This window comes from Muntiacus reevesi, chromosome 14 (genome assembly GCF_963930625.1).
Source record: "Muntiacus reevesi chromosome 14, mMunRee1.1, whole genome shotgun sequence".
In the NCBI taxonomy this organism is placed as follows: domain Eukaryota; kingdom Metazoa; phylum Chordata; class Mammalia; order Artiodactyla; family Cervidae; genus Muntiacus; species Muntiacus reevesi.
The window spans coordinates 7,500,274-7,526,704 of record NC_089262.1 but is presented as its reverse complement, the minus strand read 5'-3'; the positions used below and the strand labels follow the sequence as shown (position 1 = coordinate 7,526,704).

Genomic DNA, 26,431 nt, shown 5'->3' with positions numbered 1-26,431 from the left:
TTTTAGTTTTAAGGAAGCTCCATACTGTTTTCCACAGTGGCTGTACCAATTTACATTCCCACAACCAGTATAGGAGAATTCCCTTTCCTCCACACCCTCTCCAGCGTTTATTGTTTATAGACTTTTTGATGATGATCTTTCTGACTATTGTGAGGTGATATTTTAGTTTTTATTTTTATTTCTCTAATAGTTAGCAGTGTTGAGCATTTTTCATGTGCCTCTTGGCCATCTGTATGTCTTCTTTGGGTAAATATATATTTAGGTCTTTTGCCCATTTTTTGATTGGGTTGTTTGTGTTTTCTTTATATTGAGTTTCATGAACTGTTTGTAAATTGTGGAGATTATTCCTCTGTGGGTTATTTTGTTTGCCAAACATTCTCTCCCATTCTGAGGGTTGTCTTTTCATTTTGTTTGTGGTTTCCTTGGCTGTGCAAAAGGTTTTGAGTTTAATTAGGTCCCATTTGTTTATTTTTCTTTTTTATATCCATTTTTCTAGGAGGTGGATCAAAAAAAAATAGTGCTGCAATTTATATCAGAATGTTCTGCCTATGTTTTCCTCTAAGAGTTTTATAGTTTAGTCTTACATTTGGGTCTTTCATCTATTTTGAGTTCATACTTGTGTATAACATTAGAACAGGTGTCCCCAACTTTTTTGGCACCAGAGACCGGTTTGGTGGGAGACGATTTTTCCACAGATGAGAATGCAGATGATTTCAGGATAATTCAAGCACATTACATTTATGTTGCACTTTATTTCTATTATTATTACATCAACTATACCTCAGGTCATCAGGTATTAGATCCTGGAGGTTGGGGACTCCTGTGTTAGAGAATGTTCTAATTTCATTCTTTTACATGTAGCTGTCCAGTTTTCCCAGCCCCGCTTATTGAAGAGACTGTCTTTTCTCCATTGTATAGTCTTGCCTCCTTTGTTATAGATTAATTGTCCACAGGTGTGTGGGCTCATTTCTGGGCTTTCTGACTTGTTCCACTGATCTATATTTAAACATTGTTTGCACCAGTGCCATACTCTTTTGATGACCATAACTTTGTATTATAGCCTGATGTCAGGGAGCCTGATTCCTGCAGCTCTGTTTCTCTTCCTCAATATTGCTTTGATTATTTGTCTCTGTACAAATTTTTAAATAGTTTGTTCTAGTTCTGTAACAAATGCCATTGGTAATTTGATAGGGATTGCTTCCCAGGTGAAGGCAATGGCAACCCACTCCAGTACTCTTGCCAGGAAAATCCCATGGATGGAGGAGTCTGGTAGGCTGCAGTCTATGGGGTAGCACAGAGTCAGACACGACTGAAGCAACTTAGCAGCAGCAGTTTCCCAGGTGGTGCTAGTGGTGGAGAACCAGCCTGCCAATGCAGGACATAGGAGACATGGGTCTCAGTCCCTGGGTCAAGAAGATCCCCTGGAGGAGGACATGGCAACCCTCTCCAGTATCCTTGCCAGGAGAATCCCATGGACAGAGGATCCTGGGAAGCTACAGTCTCTAGCGGTGCAAAGAGACATACAAGACTGCAGTGACTTAGCACACGTTGAATCTGTAGATTGCCTTGGGTAATTTGACAATATTGACTCTTCCAATCTAAGAATATGGTATATCTTTCCATCTGTTTGTGTCATGTTCCATTTCTTTCATCTTGTCTTATGGCTTTTGGAGGTTTTTGTCTCCTTTGGTAGTTTTATTCCTAGGCTAGGTCTTTTATCCTTTTTGATGTTAAGGTAAATGGGATTTCTTTGTCTTTCCGATCTTTCGTTGCAGGATACAAACTTAATAAACAGAAATATGTTGCATTTTTCTATACACTAACAATATTAATTATGCTTTTTATAATAGAATGTAAGTAATTTTGTTATCAGAAAATCAATTTTATGAATAAATTTTGAAGTGTTTAAGAACAGAAATTGAGCTTAACTAAATTACTTACCTCCTTCAGAATCATACTCACATTGTTCATTTTGTTAATATCTGTTTTTCAGAGACAAGGCAGTTTGATATCTGATAGAATGCTTAGAAATGATAGCACCTGATACAATTTTCCAAGATTCTTCTATATCTGCCACTATGCTGGATCTTATCCCTACTTTCTTTAATCATAGCACCCTGACAGTAAAGTCAAACAACATCTCCAATTTTCAGATGAAGAAATGGTAGCTGTGATTTCTGGTGTCCTGCCCAAGGTCACATAGCTCTTGCATTTGAAACCCAGGTTCGGAGCTGAACTCTCTTGCCTCCAAGGCCCAGACTTTATTTTTGGTTCTCTCTGCTCCCCCTGGTACAAAGAATATGTCAAGCTCAGTCATCCGATTTCAGCAGGGATGAAGCATTTAATGGCATTTTCCATGGAGTTGCTGAGAACTAGAATTAGTACCAGGACAGGCTGAGCTCAGTCTATTGACAAGTACCCCCAGCTTCCTCCCATTAGTCCTTTCTTTATTATGACTGCCACCAGGCTGGGTTAGGGAGACCAAAAGGAGGTTTTATACCTCTGGGCTACTATAAAATGAGTCTTTATCCTCCAGCTGTTCTAGAGGTGACCCTGAACCCAGGGGAGGCCAGAAAGATGTGCACGCCAGTGCCATCCATGCTGTGCACACATTGTAACTTGGGGCCAACAGCATGATGTTTTTAACTTCCCGTAGCTGTTTTCCTCGAAAAGCTATTTTGAAAGAACAATATCTTAAAAATATATTTCGGTCGAGTTTGACCTCAAAAAAATGAGCAGAGATCTTGTTTTAATTTTAGTCTTTTTTTTTTTTTTTTTTTTTTTTTTGCACAACCCATTTAAGAAATAGCATGGAAAAATGATGCAAATAATAAAGCAGCTGATCAGAATGGGTGGTGACTTCTGAGGATGTAGACTAGGAGAGAAAGCTTACTTTTCCTGTGTGCCCTTTGTACTCCAAGACTTATTTACCACACACATGTGTTAGTTTCATGAGATGAATTAGTATTTGCTGAATTCTAAGGAACATGGGTGTTTAGGAAGAGCTGGATTGGGGTACAGCCTGTGAAGGGCTTCCCCAGTGGTGCTAGTGGTAAACAGCCTGCCTGCCAATGCAGGAAACTTAAGAGATGAGGGTTCAACCTGTGAGTCAGGAAGACCCCCTGGAGGAGGGCACGGCAACCCACTCCAGTGTTCTTGCCTCAAGAATGCCATGAACAGAGGAGCCTGGTGAGCTATGGCCCATAGGGTCTCAAAGAGTCAGACAGGACTGAAGCAGCTTAGTGCATACGCACAGCCTGTGAAATGGAGTGTAGGTAAGCTGATGTCATCTTTACATGAGACTGGTGCACAGTCAGGAGCTCCCAGCAGGAAAGTTGTACAGGGTCTTCATACGGATGCACAGGATGAAGCAGCCAAGAATAGCCATTAACTTAATACCTGCTGATATAAATACCAATGTAAAGTCATAACCAGCCACTTGGAAAAGTAAACACTGGCCAAGGATTGATAGAGTTCTTATCTTCCTGCTTTAGGAAGAAAGGAATGACCACAGGACTCAGATTATAACCATCACATCCAGGAATCAAGCTGTTATCCCCGCCTCCCACCTCCAAGGAAATTATGTGACCTTCCAGTTAATTCAGCTGATTGAAATTCCCAAGGTCTAAGGAAAGGAAACCCTGGGGAAGTGGGGTGGTAGGGCTTTTGATTTAGACTTTAAAGTCATTTTAAGGATTGTGCATTCATTAGATCAGTGGGTTGGCAAAAGTCCTCTGTAAAGAACCAGACAGAAGATGCTTCAGGCTTCCCAGGCTGTATGGTCTCTTGCAACTTCTCTACTCCAGCCTTGCAGCATGGAAGCAGCCTCAGACCATAATGAGTGGGTGTGGTTGTTTGTCAGCAAGGCATACAGATTCATCAGGAAAAGAAACAGTTTACTTTTAGAGTCAGACAGTTCATTACTTACATAGACAATGAAAGTGAGAACAGAAAATGTATCAGCTACCCAAGTTCCTTGGGCTTCCCTGGTGTCTCAGCAGGTAAAAAAAGCCACCTGCCAGTGCAAGAGACATAGAGACACGGGTCCAATCCCTGGGTCAGGAAGATTCCGTGAAGAAGGAAATGGCAACCCACTCTAGTATTTTGCCTGGGAAATCCCATGGACAGAGGAGCCTGGTGGGCTATAGTCCATGGGGTCACAGAGTCGGACACAACTTAGCAACTGAGCAGCTGGGCAGCAACAATCCAGGTCCCTAATCCCACAGGTGACACCACAACAAAACCACCTAGGCTCCTCATCTCACAGATGACAACCCACAGACAGACTCAGGGCCCACGTGGCTGAGGAGCTGATTATGTGCTGCAGTTCTATGCCTCCAGCTGTACCCTAGTAGGGGCGAGAGTAGGGGGCAGAAAGCCTTATACCTCATTAGAATTCAGGAGGCAATGAGAAACTCTCATGAAACCCTCCCTGGAAGGAGGTGGAAGGAAAGCAGCTTTCTAGCAGGTGCTCATAACCCTCCCGTGTGCATGATCAGAAGGGTCCCAGGGCCCTCCACCAAAGCTTAGGGCAGCTTTGGATAAGCTTTGCCCTACACGGAGACATGACAGTCACCAGGATACCGGAGCCAAGAAGCTGCCTACCCTGTGTTTCAGTGAAACTTCAGGGAGTAGGCTGGATTAGGACCACGGGCTGTCATTTGCTGATTCCTGAATTAGATTATTGTCTTATATGCCTATTGAATGAACAAGCGTGCTTTGCATCATTATATACACTAACATTTAAAATTGGGTGTTAAATCACATCCATTAAGTATTAAATTACATAATTTAACTCTAAACCCAGTTAAATTAATAGTTTTCTACTCTTCAGACACTCATCAAGTTTTTATTTTTTACTTGACACCCACCACAATTATGAGCTAAGATAAACCTGTTAGGTTGTAGAGTCAACATTTCACAGATGAGGAATTGGATCAGAATCAGAGAGAGATTATACAAAGACTCATTAGTCACAGAGCAGAAACTAGAATTCTGAGTGTGGGCTGCCAGGGCAGGCTTCCTTCTGCCCTTGAGTACATGAACTCCAAAGGCTGGGTGTTGTCCTTCTAGGCTCCCTGTAGCCTTCAGCATGTGCCTGGCCAGAGACAGGCTCGGTAAATACTTATCAAATTAACAAATGGATACTATGCTTCTCTGCTTTCTACTATTTTTTCTTCATGACCTAAAAAACAAACAACAACAACAACAAAAAAAAACCTCAATTCTTGAGAAACTGTAAAGTTATCTTTAAAGAAAAGTATGCATGCATGAGTGATAAGTTGCTTCAGTCATGTCTGACTCTGTGCCACCCTATGGACTTGCTATCCATGGGATTATCCTGACCCGTGGGATCAAATCCACATCTTCCATCTCCTGCATTGTCAGACAGGTTCTTTACCACTAGCACCACCTGGAAAGCCCACAGAAAAGTGTAGTAGTGATATAAAACATTACCCAAAGGATTGGAAGCCCCTAGTCCTTAGATATTTGTTTTATTTTTGCTTCGTTATAAAAAAATATTTGGAGAGAGAAGAAAAGCTGAGAACTGGAAGAACCTCAGCCTATATATAACCTAAGAGACATATCTTTTAAATTTTGTTTATATAACTGGAGGGAAAGAGGAAACCATTAAGAAAAAAACTTTAACTCCCTTTTTGAATGGATGTCTAGTTATTCCATTCAAATAACTAGAATTCAAATTCTAGTTAGCCTGTAATTAAAAAAAATTAATACCTCATGAAGACAATTAATATCAAAATTAGGTTACTGTAGGATGTATATTATTTGAAAGAACAAAGTTTTAAGAGGTGGAGTTAATAATTGGCACCTTTATTAATGAAATATTCTCTAAAAAAAAAGCATTTGCCTGATAAGGCAAACACAGTGCATAGAGAGAAATTGCAGAATCCCCAAAATGTCCCCCAGCAAGACAACCTTAACCACTCAGTTATGAATCATATAAACATCAAAAGGATGTTTAGACATGTACCCATTTTACAAAGTAAATATTCTCCATTCAAAACGAATTTGCTGTTGTTCAGCTGCTAAGTCATGTCCGACTTTTTGTGACCCCGTGGACTGCAGCACGCCAGGCTTCCCTGTCCTTCACTGTCTCCTGGAGCTTGCTCAAGCTCATGTCCATCGAGTCGATGATGCCATCCAACCACCTCGTCCTCTGTCATCCCCTTCTCCTCCTGCCTTCCATCTTTCCCAACATCAGGGTCTTTTCCAATGAATTGGCTCTTTGCATCAGGTGGCTAAAGGATTGGAGCTTCAGCTTCAGCATCAATCCTTCCAATGAATATTCAGGACTGATTTCCTTTAGGATTGACTGGTTTGATCTCCTTCCTGTCCAAGGGACTCTCAAGAGTCTTCTAAATCTCAGTGTCTTGAGCTTTTGTTTGCACTGACTTTGGTGTAGCCTTTAAACACTGTGGGCTTTCCTTAGTTAATTCACTCGTAGTATATTTGTTGAACCTCGAGGTACCAAGCAGCAAGCCAGGTTCTGAGTGTATGATGACGGATGACACATCCCTACCCTGTCTTCTTGGGCTCAGAATCCAATGAGAAATTCTGACGTAAATAAGATCTCCCAAATATCTCTTGTGGGTTCAAGCAGAGAGCCTTGGAGTTACTTTAAACTTTATCCCCAAATTGATTTATCATTGAAGTCTGATCCTAGACTCCACTAGGACCTAATCTCCAAGCCTGCTGTTCCTTTCCAGTTATTTTTTAAGCTATGTCTGAATCACAACCAGTACTCTAATCTTAAATTTCCAATGGTAAGGGAATTAATTACGAAGTTATAGTATACTGACTCAATGGAGCATTCCCTCAGTGGATTATTCTTAAATCATTAAATGATGACAATGAAGACATATATATGATACGATCTTAACTGAAAAAAAAACCTGACATTATGTGTTTGCCGTCATTAACACTGTTTAGAAAATAAAAGGAAAAGTATACATGCCCACATGATATTTACAACTGTAAAATACATGCCAACACGCTGATTACAACCCTGTAAGAGTGGGTTAGAGGTGGGCTTGAACTGGAACACAATGTCTTCCAGCAGAGTCAAGTCACCCATCCAAGTCCTGGGTAGGGTGGATAAAGAACAGACAAAATGTGATGCATAGAACATGAACGTGCATGAAGTAGACTAGTAAATTAAGAAATATGTCATATTACTCTTCAGTAATATTCGGGGAAAGTGTGGATTATGTGAAGTAGGATGCTTACAATTTGGGAGGAATTCTCTATTCTAAAAGTAATTCTCTATTCTAAGGAAAAGAAAATAAAATACTAACAAAAAAATATTCTCGAGTTAATCACAGAATCTTAGAAGGTCTCATGAAGTGAGGAAGTTCAGGCTACATTAGGATCATGGTAAATCCACCTTTGACAATGACGTAGACATATATTTGATCCAGGTAGAAAATGAAAGCAAAGAAAACATATGAGTGTCATCTTGTAGAGATGCTGTGGGCTGCCCCCACAACCTTAGAATTATGAGTACACTTTTTTCCTTCTCTTCTTTTGCCAAATGTGTTAATGTAACCATATTGTTATTACAATAGAAAATAAGTTTCTAAGAACAAGAAACTATGCAAAGAATTTTCCACAGGTCAAATCCACTAGTATAGGTTCTTAACTTCCCTTAGTCACCCAATAGTTTTTGGGTTTTACCCTCTGGTTGGTTTCCTAAACGAGCATGTTACTGTCTTCTAAATGGCATTCTGAATTCCAAATAGTCATCTTGGATAGAGTTTTAAAATCAGTGTAATTACCAACCTTTTATACCTCATTTGTATTGAGAGGCACAACCAAAAGATTCACACTGCAAGGTTTCATTATTTAAGGTCTACTCTACTGCCTCCTGTTTTTGAACTTCCAGATTGAAAACTATGTAATGAACTCTATTCCACCACTCCTTCAAACTGGGGTGCTGGAGAAGACTCCTGAAAGTCCCTTGGACAGCAGGGAGATCAAACCAGTCAATCTTAAGGGAAATAAACCCTGAATATTCATTGGAAGGACTGATGCTGAAGCTGAAGCTCCAGTATTTTGGTCGTCTGGTGCGAAGAGCTGACTCATTGGAAAAGTCCCTGTTGCTGGGAAAGATTGAGGGAAGAAGGAGAAGAGGGCATCAGAGGATGAGAAGGCTGGATGGCATCACTGATGCAATGGGCATGAACTTGGGCAAACTTCGGGAGAGGGTAAGGGGCAGGGAGGCCTGGCATGCTGCAGTCTATGGGGTCACAAAGAGTCGGACATGACCGGGTGACTGAACAACAGTGAACTCTACGGGAAAGTTCGGGCTGCAGGTAGCTAATGTGCAGCACCAGATTTTTGCATCTGAGTTATTCTTAGCAGAAACACCTTGGCTTTTATTCCCTGAGTCCCCCTAAGATTGTATTTGCAGCCTGGTCCAATGAATTAGTGATTCTTAAGGAAGTCATCATTCCTCTGGCAACACAAAACAGCTTGCATATGGAAAGATTATGAGCTCTGGATTCAGGTGGATCTGGATAAGCCTTTAGCTTGGTGTGTGGCTGTAAACAAGTGACTCACTGTGTTGTTAGTCACTGAGTCGTGTCTGACTCTTGCGACCCCGTGGACTGTAACCCACCAGCTGCCTCTGTCCATGGAATTCTCCAGGCAAGACTACAGGAGTGGGTGCTCTTCCCCTCTGCAGGGAATCTTCCCGATCCAGGGATCAAACTCAGGTCTCTTGCATTGCAGGCAGATTCTTTACCATCTGAGCCACCAGGTAAACGAAAAGACAGAGACCATATAATGGGTCTGAGAAGTAAAAAGATTCACTATGAGATGCTCCTCTCCTTTCCTGCCTGAGAACTATATTCAGCTCACATAGGTCCTCCAGAGTCAGGGCTGCTGTTACACACGTGCTTTGCCTTCTTTGTCCAGATATGCTTCACTTGCCTTTGGACCAGAGGGCACACGGACCCATCAAGAATTTGCTCTTCTGCCTTTAAACAGCTTCACATTGTCTGAGATGTATGAGACCCATCAGACTCGATTCTGCTCCTTGCATTGAGTTATTTACCTAGCTCTAGTCTGTTTGGGCAAGGAGATTTCCTACCATGACCATGCTCTGTGTGTAGGTGAGTGATGTCAGCGTGGTCCCAGCCAACAAGCAGGTGCATCTGTCACCTGGAAATTCAGCAATCCCTGTCTCACGTGAGCGGGTACCTATCCTTACAAGAGGGGCTGAGGTTCAGACCCCAGTGGAGGCTGACCAGTGCCAGGTGTGAGGAAAGCCAAGCGCTTATCCTTGCTGCTTTCACCAGGCCCTTCCCAGTGGCTGGGGAGGGCAACAGAGAATCCAGAGGCAAAGCAGGCACCACACTTGCCTCCTCTGTCCTGCTGAGATTGGTGGATGTCCTTCCTGGGATGGACTATGCTAACACCGTGGCTCAAGCCTCATTCAGTCATGGGCAAACTGTTGAGTGAATTGTAGGAAGACAACATCGTAATATTTTTCCTTCCCTCTGGACTTACTTTCCTATAGGAGTTTGTGTAAAAATTAAAATGTGTTCCTTGACACCTTGTCCATTCTTCAGGTGTGACTGTTGACCCTTTGACCTCTCCTGTGTCCTCTGACTCTGCCCACTAAACCCTCATGCACAGAAGGGTTTCTCTTGATTAAACATGAGGGGGACAAGAAGTAATTGTGTCTTCATTGTTTTCCTTGATTGGCCAGGGAGGAGAAGGGACTGGAACCTGTAGTTACCTCTCTTGCACAAAGTAGAGAAGAGCGGATACCGAAGTGTAGACTTTTCCCTGAATGAAGACTCCAGTGATGCTCTTCATTTTCTCCTGGCGCAGGGTGCAGCATTTTCCAGTCACTTGGGAATTCCTTCAACAGCCCTGAGCTGGGAAAGACTCGTGTTTGCCCTCTGGGCCCCCTTTGTCCCTAAGTACCAAACTGGACAGCCTGCCTTCCCTGGAGAGCTTCACTTTCAAAGGGCAGAATGGCCTTTCCGGAAAATCTTTGTGTTTGGACAAGAGAAAAGTCCCCAATGACTGAGGTCCACCCAGAGGCCAAGATAAACAGCTCAGTAGTCTCTGTGGGAAAACCGGGTAAAGTGGGGCTCTCTGTCACATCAGAAACCAAAATTGATTGCAAATGCTCAATTTCCAGGAAGCATTTTTGTTTTGCTTGTTTCAAACACCATCACTTCTTTCACTATTTGCTTAAACTATCAATTTTCCCATAATGACTCACTGCAAAACTTATATCAATTTAGTTCAGTTTTAAAACAGATTTTTCAGGAAAACCTGAGTGTTCTATCTCCCTACTAAGACTTTAACTAAAAACCACTTGCTTAATATTACCAGCAGTGCAAATCAGTTATTTGAACTTGATGATAAAAGCAAATTGAAATGTGAAAAATCCTCATTTTATTTAATCAATGTAATTTAATGATAAGCCAATAATGAATAGTAATATATTGAATGCTAGTGACTAATTTAAATTCTAGTTCGTTAACTTTCTCTACAAATCATAGCCTGTAACATGAATGATTATTAAGTGCCTTTAAAATGCTGTGCATCATGAGTGTGGACACATATTTTTATTGGTAATTATGTCTTTTGTTTACTTGGAATGTGTCCTAACTTTAAAAAATCCTGTTTCAAATGTACTTGTATCTCAGTTCTTCTTGGGAATTATGAATTAATCTTCTAGTAGATGTCATATACATCCTATACACCGCAGACAAATTCTCCATGCTTAAGCAAAGCACCATTTTATTTGCATCGCTACACTTCTCTGGAATCTTGAGGAAACTTCAGCCCAGACAAGCTGCTTGGTTTACCTCCCTGATCATGCCATGGGCAGGTGACTTCGTGTTGTCCTTCCCAGAGCCATAATGACCAGGGATGTTCTTCTTACTCAACTAATCCCCAGCTTCATTCAAAGGCCAACTTCCTGGAACTCGTCTGGGCCACGGCTCTCTCCTCTGACTTCTGTAGCACCGGTTGTCTGGGCTTCTTACTTAACAGTCATCAACTCTGGTGTTGTCGAGCAATGATCATGACCAAGGTCTTCCTCCCTCACTGGGCTGCAAGTTCATTCCTGGTTCTTGTGCCTTCAAACCACGGCACTGTGCACGCATATGCAAGTAGTTAAAAAATCATTATAAATCAACCCAAACGTGTAGCTGAAATACCTAAAGGAACACATCCTGGTGTGATACATCCCCTTATTAAATAAAGACCCCAAGGTATTCACAGAGTTAGTATTTTTGGAATACAGTGTTTTCAGACACTCTCAAAAATCAACTGCATATATTAATTTGTAATTATGTTTAGAGGTTAAGGATAAAGGGCTTCCCAGGTGACTCCAGTGGTAAAGAATCCTCCTGCCAATGCAGGAGACACAATTTTGATCCCTGGGTCAGGATGATCCCCTGGAATAGGCAATGGCAATCCACTCCTCTATTCTTGCCTGGAAAATGCTACGGACAGAGGAGCCTGCCGGGCTCTATGGTCCATGGGGTTGCAAAGTGCTGGACACGGCTGAGGACACATGCGTGTTTTAAGTAGAACAGCTATGTACATCCCATCTCAAAACGCTTGTTCTGTTTGGCTGCTTTTTTTTCTTAACTACATGATGTAATTTAATCTTCAGAACAGCCCAGTGAGGTGAGCATTATCATTCCAGTTTTATAGAAGAGGAAACTGGGGAAAAAATATGTTCCAGTAGATTTACCAGTTGAGGGGTTTGTGGGTGTCTTAGGAAGCATTTTTCAGGAAGTGAAAGTGTTAATTGCTCAGTTGTGTCCACCTCTTTAGGACCCTATAGATTATAAGCCACTAGGCTCCTCTGTCCATGGGATTCAGGCAAGAATACTGGAGTGGGTGCCACTTCCTTCTCCACGTGGTCTTCCCAACCCAGGGATGGAACCTGGCTCTCCTGCATTGCAGGCACTTTCTTTACCATCTGAGCCACTAGGGAAGCCCTTCTTCAGGAAGGTTCCTGTCTAGTTGGAAGTCTCCATCTTATTTTTAGTAGTATAATGCTTTTAGAAGCTCAAAGTAAAAGCAGATTCTGAAGTATATAGTGACTTAATGGTTAAGAATAAGGCACCCGAGATTGTCTTAGAAATTAAGGCACTATCATTCATGAACAGATAAATTATTCTCTCTCTCGCTGTCATCATCATAATACAAGTAAATACTGATGTTTGACATGTGATTATTCTTGCACAGAATTTGGGAAACACTTTAAAGGTGCATGCAGCATTTACAAGGAATCCTAAGTCCTTAGGGAGGGATGCTGGAGTGCTCAGCAGATTCTACACACCAAGCTTCTTCCAAAACCCCACCTCCATTTACTGGGTGTTTCTTTAGACTCTCAAGTTCTCTCCCACCTGGTCTTGATGCCTCATTCTGATCTTCCTGCTAAAATGTTCTATTTTCCCTGAAAAGTATCATGTCGATCACTCTAGTCATCTTATTGGTCGCAGCTTAAATGCCTCTCTCTGCATACTTCCTCATCCCTTTTTCATTTCTTTTCTTTTTCCTTTGCAACTGGCTGTTGTAGTTGTTTTATGCTTATTTCCTTCACTAAGAGGTGAGTTCTTTGGTACACTGACTGTGTCTCTTTTGTTTGCCTGGTCCACCCATCACTTTCAAGGTCAGTTCACAGCTGGTGCTAAGCATGTGATGAAGAAATGAATGATGGGAACACTTTTGATGTTCCATGTTTCATGAATAAATTTCGTTGACACAGCAAAAATTCTTAATATCAAAAATAAGTTGACATAGTGGCAGTTAGTGTGATAGAAACAAGCCAGATGAAGTCATCGATACTTAGTCTAATACTCAAGAGGATGATATTCAGTAATTAGCTCCAACTTTCCAGAGATACAGTGGAAAGATTTTGATGAATATGCATTTCTTTTTTCTGTTACTCAATTTAACAAGTAGCATAACTGCAAACTTTACAAAGTAAAGGAAGAGTTTATATAAATTTTAATGTCATCAGATAAATTTCCTGTAAAAAGGAAAGTAGTTTATCCTTCCAGAATTAAGGCCTACCTCTCAATATATGTTTGTTCTAAAATACTCTTCTCAATAAATGTGTTTTCAAATTGAACCTCTGATTCTGACCAGCATTTTTTTCTGAATTCAGATACTTTCAGATGCCATAGCAATATGTCAGCTGAAAATAATATAAAGTTCTTAACAAAATAAGAAAAAAATATTATTGAAAAGACTCATCAGAGAAAGAAAAACATTTTCATGGTGGAATAAAGAAAAGCCACTTTCACAATGGCTGCATTAATAGGGAGTCTGTGACTTTTGACACGACTTCCTTCAGAGACCCACTTTCCAAAACTAAGAAGTTATTGCTAATTTTCCTTAAGGTGTAATTTAGAATATAGGTAGAGATTATTGGAATGTTCCTTGTGGTATGAAATGCTTACAGTGAGGTAAACATGTTTATATATAAATGGTATTTTTAATGAATGGGCTCTTATGATTATAGAGAAGTTTTAGTGTTTTAAGTGTAATTTTAAGAAACTGCAGAACCATCAGTAGTATCAGAAGAAAGAGATGTTATTGCAAGCCACTTTTCATATAAAGCAGCCTAACTATTCCCTGTAACCCTGTGACATTGCTTCAGCTCTATAGGCAACTTTGCAAGGGGAAGTCTCAGGCAAAATTAGGGGCTTGGTGAAATTTCCTTCTTTTTTGGAAGGTGAAGTGTGTCTCATGGTCATTTTGCCTTAATTTAAAAATAAACATGAAATCGAATCCAGACTTCTTGAATAATTCTCGAAGCCCTATTTGCCCACCGACAAGAAAGCAGGATCAAACACGTAGTGGATCCCACTGTGTGATGTACACTGAGCATCCGGCAGGGATGTCTCAGTAGGAATGGGCATCGGTCCTGCCTGACCCAGTCAGTGCACTGGGATCAGAGAAGGTGGAACTTAAGAACAAGAGGGCAGCAGCCAACCAGGCTTTCCCAAGTAAGGTACCTTTTAAGCTGCAGGCAATCAAATAACTTTCTTGCTTTGCTTCTCAAGTGAAAGTGTTAGTCGTTCAGTTGTGTCTGACTCTTTGCGACCCCATGAACTGTAGCCCGCCAGGCTCCTCTGTCCATGGGATTCTCCAGGCAAGGACACTGGAGTGGGTAGCCATTCCCTTCTCCAGGGGATCTTCTGACTCAGGGAGCAAACCCAGGTCTCCCGAATTATGGGCAGACTCTTTTCCTCTGAGCCACCAGGGAATCTTCCCTATAAAACCCCTTCTTAGCTCCTTTGCTCAAATAAACTCTTGAATGGTTTAATTGTGTCTCTGCTGTTGTCACTCAGTTGTGTCCTACTGCTTGCAACCCACGGACTGTAGCCCGCCAGGCTCTTCTGTCCATGGGGTCTCCCAGGCAAGAATACTGGAGCGGGTTGCCATTTCCTATTCTAGGGAATCTTCCCAACACGGAGATTGAACCTGTGTCTCCTGCATAGGCAGGCATGTTGTTTATCACTTGAGCCACCAGGGAAGTCCCACTGAACAGTTTAATAGGCCTCAGTTTACCTTTTAACAGGTTCGGGGTCCTTATCAAAAAGTTCCAGTGAGGTTATGGTGAAGGTAACTGTTTGACACTCCTTTCCACCCCAGCCTGGTCCTGCAGTGAGAAGCACCAGTTTTAACCCTTCGAACTTTGGCTGGTTAGTAAACAGTAATTGCATAGTAACTTAATCAGCCATAGTTTTCTCTGTTGCTTGATTTATTATCATTGTATTATCATCCCCAACTGTGGAACTTGGACTTCTCCTTTGTCTCCATTCTATTCTTTGATTCTTTTTTTTCCTTTTAAAATGAGACTAAATGGAGTCTAATGGGGGTACTGTATTTAAAGCTTTTATGAGGTTTAAATGAGGAGATAGAGGTCAAGTTCTTAGAACAGCACTCTATACAAGGTTAGGCTATTTGATTTGTTAATAAGGGGTTTTTAATATCACTAATATTAATGATATTATTGTTTAGACTACCTCCCTGGCCCATGCTTGATGATTAGGCTAGAACCTGTAGCCCTACTCTCAGAGGACTGGTAACTCTATAGCATCTTCAGTCTCTTATTGTTGTTGCCCTTCAGCCACTCAGTCGTGTCTGACTCTTTGTGACCCCAGGGACCGCAGCACGCCAGGCTTCCCGGTCCTTCACTGTCTCCTGGAGCCTGCTCAAACTCATGTCCATTAAGTCGGTGACGCCATCCATCCATCTCATCCTCTGTCATCCCCTTCTCCTCCTGCCTTCAATCTGTCCCAGCATCAGGGTCTTCTCTAATGAGTCAGCTCTTCACATCAGGTGGCTGAAATGTTGGAGGTGGCCACAGTCTCTTGTAAGCTCCATCCTAACTTGGTAGACTTTGTCACTCCCAGGTTGGATTCACTGCCTTTGCCCACTGCCATGCCCTGCATCCTTGACCTCCTGACTCTTAAGAGAAAGTGTCCAATGGGCCTGCTGGTCTGTGGGAGCATCTTCTGTACCATTCTGGCCCTGTCACTGTCCTCTCTGCTTCCTCCATCCACACATCTACTGGATTTTTTATTTTTGGCCACACTCCATGCCTTGTAGGATCTTAGTTCCTCTGCCAGGATCAATCCTGTGCCTCCTGCTCTGGAAGCACAGAACCCTAACCACAGGGCTGCCAGGGAATTCCCAGCCTTCTATTGTATCTGTTGCTGTTGTCGTTGGCCAGAAATCTTCATCTAATCATGCCCATGTTGTATATGAACTCTCATTTAGACACAGCTAGAATAAAGTATCTACCATCTATAGTATTTATGATATAACATATTGAATATTGTAGACAAGTCTATACTAAACCAGTAGTATATGGAAATTTTTAATACATTTTTAACGTCTGCTACTCAAAAGGAAGACTTCTCATATTATATTTGAACCAGTCATGTTACACGTTTGGGGGTGCATTTGTTTTTCCTTGGGCAAATTTTAGAAATTTTCAGTGTCTCCTTTTTCTCATCAGTAAAGTTGAAATAATAATACCTCCCTCATTACAGTTGTTTAAATGGTCAAATGATGCAATAATCTTATATATCACAGTCTGTTTAACCAATAATACCTATTATTAAGTGGGTGAGGATGATGTAGTAATGATGATGGTGGTGGTAGTGATAATGATTATGATGATAAACAAAGTGAAAATATTAATACCTTCCTTAAAAGCTGTTAATGTATCAATGATGTAATCATTTTATTTGTCACAAATAATGCCTATTATTCATGGGATGATATTGGTTGTGGTGGTGGTGGAGGTAATAGCTAGTATTCTTGAGCAAAAGTGTGACTTTAGATCATTCATAACACCAAAGTCACCATGTTAGCACCGATAATCATTTTCTGTATCTTAGAAAAAATAGACATTCCAGCTAAAATTAATTTATTTAATTTTAATTGGATACTTAGTGGTGTATGCAGTTAGCTGTGTTCTCTAATGTGCAGACCGAGGCTTTTGTTTCACATAACTAGTTCCTACATCAAGTCCTGAGGGTCCACTCTTAGCTTACCTCTTTTGTTCTAGATTCACCTGCCTTTCTGTTGACCCTTTGGTGTGTATTTTCAGTGCCTGCATTGGGGCCCAGGACCCGTACTGTGGCTGGGACGTGGTGATGAAGAAATGCACGACCCTGGAGGAGAGTCTGAGCATGACGCAGTGGGAGCAGAGCATCGCCTCCTGTCCTGTGAGTGTCAGTCCTCGGCTCTGGAAGCACCATCCCTGGGACCCCAGCGGTCCTAACCCGCAGCCCTAATCCACCCTTCTGTGGCCGCCATTCATTTTCCTATGAGAACCTTCCTCATAAAGCTGGTCTGTGCTTCTTAACTCATTCAGCTCTTCCTGCACCAAGCCACACAGGATGCTGCCATCGCTTGCTGTCCATTTTAAAAAGAAATATCTTAAGAGAAGGGGCTTTGCTGGTGGCTCAAGAATCCGCCTGCCAGCACTATTTACAATAGCTAGGTTGTGGAAGCAATCTAGATGTCCATCGACAGATGAATGGATAAAGAAGCTGTGGTACATATATATCATGGAATATTACTCAGCCTTAAAAAGGAATGCATTTGAGTCAGTTCTAATGAGGTGAATGAACTTAGAGCTTATTATACAGAGTGAAGTAAGTCAAAACGAGAAAAACAAATATCATATATTAACACATACATAAGAAATCTAGAGGACTTCCCTGTAGCTCAAACAGTAAAGAATATGTCTGCAACGCCAGAGACCCGGGTTCAATCTCTGCGTCGGGAAGATCCTCTAGAGAAGGGAACGGCAATCCTCTCCCGTATTCTTGCCTGGAGAAGTCCACAGACAGAGGAGCCTGGTGGGCTACAGTCTATGGGGTCGCGAAGAGTCAGACAAGACTGAGTGAATAGCAGTACTATTATGAAATCTAGAAAGATGGCACTGATAAACCTATTTGCAGGGAAGCAGTGAAGATGCAGTCATAGGGAACAGAGTTGTGGACATAGTCAGGGGAAGGGGAGGGTGCGGCGAATTGACAGAGTAGCATGGACACATACATTTCCACATGGAAAATAGTTACCCAGTGGGAATCTGCTGTACGGCTCGGGGAGCTCAAACGCGGTGCTCTTGGACCACCTAGAGGGGTGAGATGGGCTGGGAAGTGGGAGGGAGGCTCAAGAGGGACGGGACATATGTGTACCTGTGGCTGATTCACGGGGATGTGTGCAGAAACCAACACAACATTGTAAAGCAATGATCCTCCAATTAAAAATACATATATTTTAGAAAAAACGGAGAAAAGAATCCCCTGCTAATGCAGGAGACATAGGAGATGAGAGTTTGATCCCTGGGTGGGGAAGAATCCCTGGAGCAGGAAATGGCAACCCACTCCAGTATTCTTGCCTGGAAAATCCCACCGACAGAGGACCTGGTAGGCTACAGTCCATGATTTGCAGAGTCAGACATGACTGAGCACACACAGACACATGCAGGATCTTAGCAGGAAATAGTGCTGGTTTGCAAGTGGGATGTAACATCTCTGTTAATTCTTGGGTTTTTGTCTCCAGAGTTTGGTGTGGATGATTTTGCCCTTTGTAGCATTAATAATAATAAAATAGCAACTTCCACACCCATCTATATCTCCTGGGAGCTGTAATTCCAGAAGCAGGGAAACAGAGCTTTTAAACAAACTAAAGGATAGTATGATGGAACCCCATGTGTCTTCACTACCGCTCAGGGTCAGAGGATTCCTGGGAGAAACAGCCTAAAGTACATTCCCCCGGGGAACCCTGTGCAATGTGGAGAAACTCCGCTGTTTACAGTCAGACTCTGAACCCAAGAACCCAGATTCCACTCTTGCCTTTGCCGGTATATTTAACTGGGTCCTCACTTGCACAATCCGGCCTTTCTTCTCCTTTGTCTTCAGAGCCGTCAGTCAAGTCATCCTAAGTTCTATTTTTCTGTTGGAGAATATGAGCAACAAGTATTAACTTCAACACATTTAGAATTTAGCTAAGTCCCTTGGCATCCTTATCAGCCCTGGCCTCACCCTGCATGACAGAGGTGAGAAAGCAGGGACACCGTCCCTTATGTTAAATCCGTGTTGGTCCTTCTGTTCCAAACAGCCTGAGGCATTGGAACAGTCTGCCTGTTTCCTATCAAGGAACCTGCTCTTTGCATCATCTAAGCCTCATGTCACAAAGGCTGTCCTTCAGTTTGTAAGTGAGACAAGCAGGCAGAGTGACCGGAGGAAGGCTAAGGCGATTAAATCGGTGTCAGTCCCCAGTTGTTGGCACAAAGAGCAGACTTTTCCCTCTAAAGGAGGGTGCATCGCTGCACCCAGGCTCTCAGCAAAGCCTTGGAGGGGGTGGGCTGGGCTGCCAGTCCTTTTTGTTCTTTAGCTCCGGATCTCTGAATTTAGGAGCCAACTCATCTGCGGTGTCTTGTGAAACTGGTTCACACATGCCACTGTCTGTGTGAAGTCCTTTCTTCTGTCTGAACCACATTGTACAAGCACAGAGGTGTTCCCTTTAAACTCTTCGCAGCTAAAAACACAAAGAGCGCTCTGTGACATGTAGCTTTAAAAGCTCAGGCATGCACTTTAGAAGAATCAGCACATCTTCTTGCAAAAGTTTGACCTTACTGTTTTAATGGTTAAAAAGGGGCAGAAGATAACAGCGGTTCTTCTTAAGCAATAAAGTTATTGGTCCAGGGCTCAAGGGCGTTTCAGTGGCTATCTGGGACACGCTTAATTACAAAGCGGGAAATACACACTCACCGGCTTGGTCTGTAACAAGTACGTCTTGTATGTTTCTATGGTCGGAAAATGAAGGTGACCTGATATTTAAGAAGTGACCGGAGGGTTATCACTGAAGTTGCTTCTTTCTGCTGAGAGGACAACTTCTGATACAAACTCAGGAAAGGTCAGAGGAGGATGTGGACCTACCCCGGTTTCAGAGCTGCCCCTCCACCAGCTCTTTTTGGAAAATGTGGCTGAGATGTGATCTCTGATTCACTGAAGGTTTTTGGGTTTTTTTTTTTGTTTTTTCCCCCTGATTTGAGGTGATTTCATTCACACAACCATCTCTACCATCTCATCCAATGTAATTGGTTATTTGCCAAGATACACATTTGATAAGAATATGCAAAGCATCCAACAACAGACAATAATAAATTGTATCACTTTGAGCAAAGCTAAGGAAAGCCAAACGTGTATTTTTCTGATTTGTGTAAGTTGCCAGGCAGAATGTGGGAAATCCTATATTACCCAACTCTTGTTTTAATTAATTATACATCTCTTTCAAAAAATCTCTTAGAAAGAAATGAGCTAGATTAAATGATTAGCATTGACATAGAACAGGCATAGAGAAGTACTTTTTAAAGCAATTAAAATGTAATTTATATTATTATTTTTAATTTTTGACCAAAATGGAAAAGAGGCTTGACTTTATGGACCAGAGTAAAGACAGAGGCCTATTTTCCACTAAAAGGTCCCTATTTAAAATTGTTTATGCATTTCTCTTATCCAGGAGACAGACACTAGTTAATTGACATACTGATTAATGTTCTTTTTGCTTATATTATTGTAATGTAAGCATTTTACCCACTATAAGAGATTTCAAGTACTAAAGTTAGATCTAAATTTATATACCTAGAGTGATTCAAATAATATATATGTCTTGACTTGCAATGTTGCTAACAAGCGTGAAAGTGAAAGTGTTAGTCACTCAGTTGTGTCTGAATCTTTATGAACTGCATGAATTGCAGCCTTCCAGGTTCCTCTGTCCATGGAATTCTCCAGGCAAGAACACTGGAGTGGGTAGCCATTCCCTTCTCCAGGGGATCGTCCTGATCCAGGGATCAAACTCGAGTCTCCTGCATTGACAGGCAGATTCTTTACCCTCTGAGCTACCAAGGAAATCCACCTGGACTTGATTTATGTGTGAATGTCATCCACACTCTGTGTGGTGTGTACATGCATGCACTTCAGTTGTATCTGACTCTTTGCAACCCTATGGACTGTAGCCTGCCAGTCTCTTCTGTCCATTGGGTTCTCCAGGCAACAATACTGTGTGGACACATGGTTATCAGCACGCTATGTCATACAATGAGTCTCTGTTCCAAAATACGTGCTGCAGTGATTAACAAAATAAGTAGACCAAATGAGCACCTAAATGTGTTAAAATATAACTGGATATTCCCAAGCTACTGTGTAATTATCGTATTTGAGTTAAATGAGACTTTAGCAATGATTAAGCCTAGAGTTCTTTATTTAGACATCAGTACCATAGACCGCAGACTAAAGGTTTTACACAAGATTCTGAAACTACATTGGGAAGTATATCTGGACTGAATTCCAGCACTTCTGAGATTCTCGCTTGTCTGCAGATCAGTGCCATTCCCACCCGGCAACATCTCCCAAAGCAGTGGCTGACTGGTGGATAAGTGATTGGTGACCCACTTCTCATGCATATGTTATGTTCAGATAGCCAGAGAGGTATTACCGAAATCCACTGTGAAAGAAGGAAGAGGGAATGAAGGTTACACAGGACTCTGTTTCCAAGAAAACGCTGAAGTGTCCTTACGGTCAGAGTTTGTTGTTATTCAGTCTCTAAGTTGTCCGACTCTTTGTGATCCCAGGGACCTCAGCACACTAGACTTCCCTGTCCTTCACTATCTCCCGGAGCTTGCTCAAACTCATATTCATTGGCTTGGTGATGCTGTCCAACCATCTCACCCTCTGCCGCCCCCTTCCCCTCCTGCCCTCAGTCTGTCCCAGCATCAGGTGGCCAAAGTTTTGGAGCTTCAGCTTCAGCATCAGTCCTCAGTCCTTCCAAAGAATATTCAGGGTTGATTTCCTTTAGGATGTACTGGTTCGATCTCCTCCAGTCCAAGGGAGGCTCAAGAGTCTTCTCCAACACCACAGTTTGAAGCATTGTCAGAATAGGAGCGGCATTTTGTTTTTTTTTTATCCTGGTGGGACAGTAGGTTACAGGGACCTTAGAAATGGGGATGTTTTCCTCTCAGGAAATACTGCCTTTGTACCTTCACTCATTTGTGTAGGATCCCATGAATCACTCAGAATCCAGAAGATCAGGCAGGTTTCTCCTCTCCCTTTTGACCGCATCTTATGGAAAGAGCCAGGTGTGGCGAGTGGGTATAAAGCCTTGGAGTGTGGATAAGAAAGAAGGACAGAGTCATCATTGTGGCAGCTGGAGATGAGCAACCAGCCAGGTCAGAGGAAATGGACACAGTGAATGCTAAGCTTCCCTGGTGGCTCAGTCAGTAAAGAATCTGCCAGCAATGTAGCAGACCTGGGTTCAGTCCCTGGGTCGGGAAGATCCCCTGGAGAAGGAAATGGCAACCCACTCCAGTGTTCTTGCCTGGAGAAGCCCATGGACAGAGGAGCCTGGTGGGCTACAGTCCATGGGGTCGCAAAGAGTCGGACACGACTGAGCAACTAAACCACCAGCAGTGGTTACTCATGCCTGTTGTACTTGGAGACTTGACAGTCCAGAGATAAAACCCACTTGGATATCTATATGTTTTTAATATTTATTATTTATTTGGCTATGCTGGATCTTAGTTGCAGGTTGTGGGATGTAGTTCTCTGACCAGGGATGGAACCCAGGCCCCTGCATTGGGAGCTCGGATTCTTAGCCACCAGACCACCAGGGAAGTCACCTGGATTTTCACGAAATATGGTTTTACCTTTGTTCTGAAACTGTGACAAGCAAGTACAGTTTGTTTTACAAGTTACAAATGTTAGTCACTGAGTCGTGTCTGACTCTTTGCTCGGTCATGTCACAGTTTGTTTGCTCCAAAGGGATTAATTCTCTCCTCCATGGAGTCCCCTCCCATGTGGATGAGGAATCTTGAATCCCCCAGAATCAACCAGGGCAGGAACTTGTGGGTGAGATGGTGGGAGCAGCAGGCAGCAGAGGGTAAAGCGAAGCGTGTAATTTACATGTAACTTCATCTCTTTGTTTATCATATTTTCTAAGAAATGCATAGATCCCCATGTTAAATTCAGGAGGTTTGGACTCTATGCCTTCTGTCCATTTGCAGAGGAGAGATTCCTTCTGAGGGCTGGGTGATCTGAAGTCTGGGCCCCATAAGTCTCGAATCTTGGGACTCACTAGCTCCTGGGAAGATCTGCTTGTCAGATTTGAGCTGACATGGTGTGGTTCCACCTGCCCTGGACCAGTCTCCACGGGTCAAGGGAGTGTCGAGGCCCCTCCCGTAGGGCTCTCAGCGTCCACGTCACAGGGCATCCACACACCCCTCCCACCCCTGGCTCGGACCCTGCTGATGCTTCCAGCTCAGCTCTCAGCTTGGCTTCCTCTGGGCCACCGCCTTCCATCCCAGGAACAGAAGCCTGGTGCCCCCACACATGTGGCAGTATCCTTCCCCTTTGTCATCACTCAGGCTGCCCTCTGCCTCCACAGCCCCAGCAGACCCCTTCGCCCGGGACCCTCCATCATCACCATCCCTCCGGATCCCAGATCCCACCAGTTTGCTGGAAGCCCCCCATCTCCTCGTCCACACCCCCTACTCTGAGCTCCATCATTGGATTTATTTGCAGTAATAATTAGGGGTCCAGCTCCTCCGTGCCAGCTCATAAACTCTGGGAGGGTGGACACAGTATGGATTTGACTGCGATGTGCCTAACAGCTAGGACATCTGGCTGCTTAACAGGCACTCTTTTAATACGGAAACTAAATGTCAGTCTGAAATGACTTTTTCAGTCAGTTCGACTTTTTAGACCAAGCCAGATCTTAGATAAAACTAGTTGACCGATCTTTCAACTTTTTAAGGAACATAAAAATGCAAGAGTTGTACATCTGTGAGTTTTAGCTTCAATTCTTTTTTTCATTTTATGTTTTCTTTTCTCAATTAATTTTTATTGGAGTATAGTGTTAGTTTCAGGTGTACAATGAAGTGAATCAGTTATGCATATACATATATGCACTCTTTTTTAGATTCTTTTCCCATATAGATCATTACAGACTATTGAGTGGAATTCGATGTGCTATACAATAGGTCCTTATCAGTTATTGATTCTATATTGGTAGTGTGTATATGTCAAGCCCAATCTCCCAATTTATCCCTCCCCACACGTTCCCCTCCTCCTCTAACCATAAGTATGCTTCCTGCATCTGTGACTCTATTTCTGTTTTATAAATAGGTTCATATGTGCCATTTTTTAAAAAAGATTCCACATATAAGTGACATCACAAGAAAGGGGCAGAAGAAAAGAAAGAGGAGAAGAAAGGAAAGGGGACTGTACTAATGCTAATGTCAGTCAAGGGATGGCAAGACCTTCCTCTCACGTGAGAAAGCCAGAGAACACGAAGAATTGGATATTCAGTCAGTCAGTTCAGTCGCTCAGTCGTGTCCGACTCTGCGACCCCATGGACTGCAGCACGCCAGGCCTCCCTGTCCATCACCAACTCCTGGAGCCTACCCAAACTCATGTCTGTAGAGTCAGTGATGCCATCCAACCATCTCATCCTCTGTTGTCCCCTTGTCCTCCCACCTTCAATTTTTCCCAGCATCAGGGTCTTTTCCAGTGAGTCAGTTCTTCTCATCAGGTGACTAAAGTACTGGAGTTTCAGCTTCAGCATCGGTCCTTCCAATGAATATTCAGGACTGATTTCCTTCAGGATTGACTGGTTGGATCTCCTTGCAGTCCGGGGGACTCTTCAATAGTCTTCTCCAACATCACAGTTCAAAGGCATCAATTCTTTGGTGCTCAGCTTTCTTTATAGTCCAACTCTCACATCCATACATGACGACTGGAAAAACCACAGCTTTCACTAGATGGGCTTTTGTTGGTAAAGTAGTGTCTCTCCTTTTTAATATGTTATCTAGGTTGGTCATAGCTTTTCTTCCAAGAAGCAAGCATCTTTTAATTTCATGGCTGCAGTTACCATCTGCAGTGATTTTAGAGCCACCAAAAATAAAAAGTCTACCACTGTTGCCATTGTTTCCTCACCTATTTGCCATGAAGTGGTGGGACCAGATACCATGATCTTAGTTTTCTGAATGCTGAGTTTTAAGGCAACTTTTTCACTCTCCTCTTTCATCAAGAGGTTCTGTAGTTCTTCTTTGCTTTGTGCCATAAGGGTGGTGTCATCTGCGTATCTGAGGTTATTGATATTTCTCCTGGCAATCTTGATTCCAGCTTGTGCTTCATCCAGCCCAGCGTTTCACGTGATGTACTCTGCATATAAATTCAATAAACAGGGTGACAATGTGCAGCCTTGACATACCCCTTTCCCAATCTGGAACCAGTCTATTTTTCCAGGTCCAGTGCTAACTGTTGCTTCCTGACCTGCATACAGGTTTCTCAGGAAGCAGGTCAGGTGCCCTAGTAGTGTCATCTCTTTCAGAATTTTCCAGTTTGTTGTGATCCTCAATCAAATGCTTTGGCATAGTCAATAAAGCAGAAGTAGATGTTTTTCTGGAACTCTCTTGCTTTTTTGATGATCCAGTGGATGTGGGCAATTTGATCTCTGGTTCCTCTGCTTTCCTAAAACCAGCTTGAACATCTAGAAGTTCATGGTTCACTGGCTTGCAGTGAACCTGCAGTGAAGCCTGGCTTGCAGAATTTTGAGCATTACTTTACTAGCGCGTGAGATGAGGGCAATTGTGCGGTAGTTTGAGCATTCTTTGGGATTGCCTTTCCTTGGGGTTGGAATGAAAACTGACCTTTTCCAGTCCTGTGGTCACTGCTGAGTTTTCCAAATTTGCTGGCATATAGAGTGCAGCACTTTCACAGCATCATCTTTTAGGATTTGAAATAGCTCAGCTGGAATTCCATCACCTCCACTAGCTTTGCTTGTAGTGATGCTTCCTAAGGACCACTTGAGTTCACATTCCAGGATGTCTGGCTTTAGGTGAGCGATCACACCATCATGATTATCTGGGTCATGAAGATCTTTTTTGTACTGTCCTTCTGTGTATTCTTGCCACCTCTTTTTAATATCTTCTGCTTCTGTTAGGTCCATACCATTTCTGTCCTTTATTGTGCTCATCTTTGCATGAAATGTTCCCTTGGTATCTCTAATTTTCTTGAAGAGATCTCTAGTCTTTCCCATTCTATTGTTTTCCTCTATTTCTTTGCATTGCTTTCTTATCTCTCCTTGCTATTTTTTGGAACTCTGCATTCAGATGGGTATATCTTTCCTTTTACCATTTAGCTTTAGCTTCAACAGTTACAGCTTATTCTGCTTCATTCTGTTCTGGCATGTTAGAAGAGGAGAGGCTGTCCTTTATTCTTGATTCCTAAAAGTGAAAGTGAAGTCACTCAGTCGAATCTGACTCTTTGTGACCCCATGGACTGTAGCCTACTAGGCTCCTCCGTCCATAGGATTTTCCAGGCAAGAGTACTGGAATGGTTTGCCATTTCCTTCTCCAGGGGATCTTCCTGACCCAAGGATCGAACCTGCGTCTCCCACATTGTAGGCAGACACTTTACCATCTGAGCCACCAGGGAAGTCCTAAATTTGATTCCTAAAATTATACTTAAATTTATACCTACTCATAATAAGTTTTATATGGCTTCCTCACAAATAAAGGATGTTTTGTTATGAAAAACAACAACAGCAACAAGAAGAACTAGACTTTTGGACTCTGTGGGAGAAGGCGAGGGTGGGATGATTTGAGAGAATAGCATTGAAACACATATGTTATCATATGTGAAATAGATCACCAGTTCACGTTCCATGCATGAGACAGGGTACTCAGGGCTGAGGGGTGGGATGGGGAACACATGTGCACCCACTGCTGGTTCATGTCAATGTATGGCAAAAACCACTACAACATTGTAAAGTAATTAGCCTCCAATTAAATAAATTAAAAAAAAAAACTAGAGTAGACCACCCTGCCATGGTT

At 42.5% G+C, this 26,431-nt stretch overlaps 1 protein-coding gene across 5 annotated transcripts in view; it reads left to right on the top strand.

The window, feature by feature from the left end:
- The window catches only part of SEMA5A (semaphorin 5A), a 534,007-nt gene that overhangs the window by 419,772 nt on the left and 87,804 nt on the right, over nt 1-26,431 (top strand). For all 5 annotated transcript variants that reach the window (XM_065905244.1, XM_065905242.1, XM_065905243.1 and 2 more), the window contains one exon: nt 16,634-16,751. In XM_065905244.1, the coding sequence (XP_065761316.1) occupies nt 16,634-16,751 (118 nt within the window). The remainder of the gene's footprint in view (nt 1-16,633; nt 16,752-26,431) is intronic.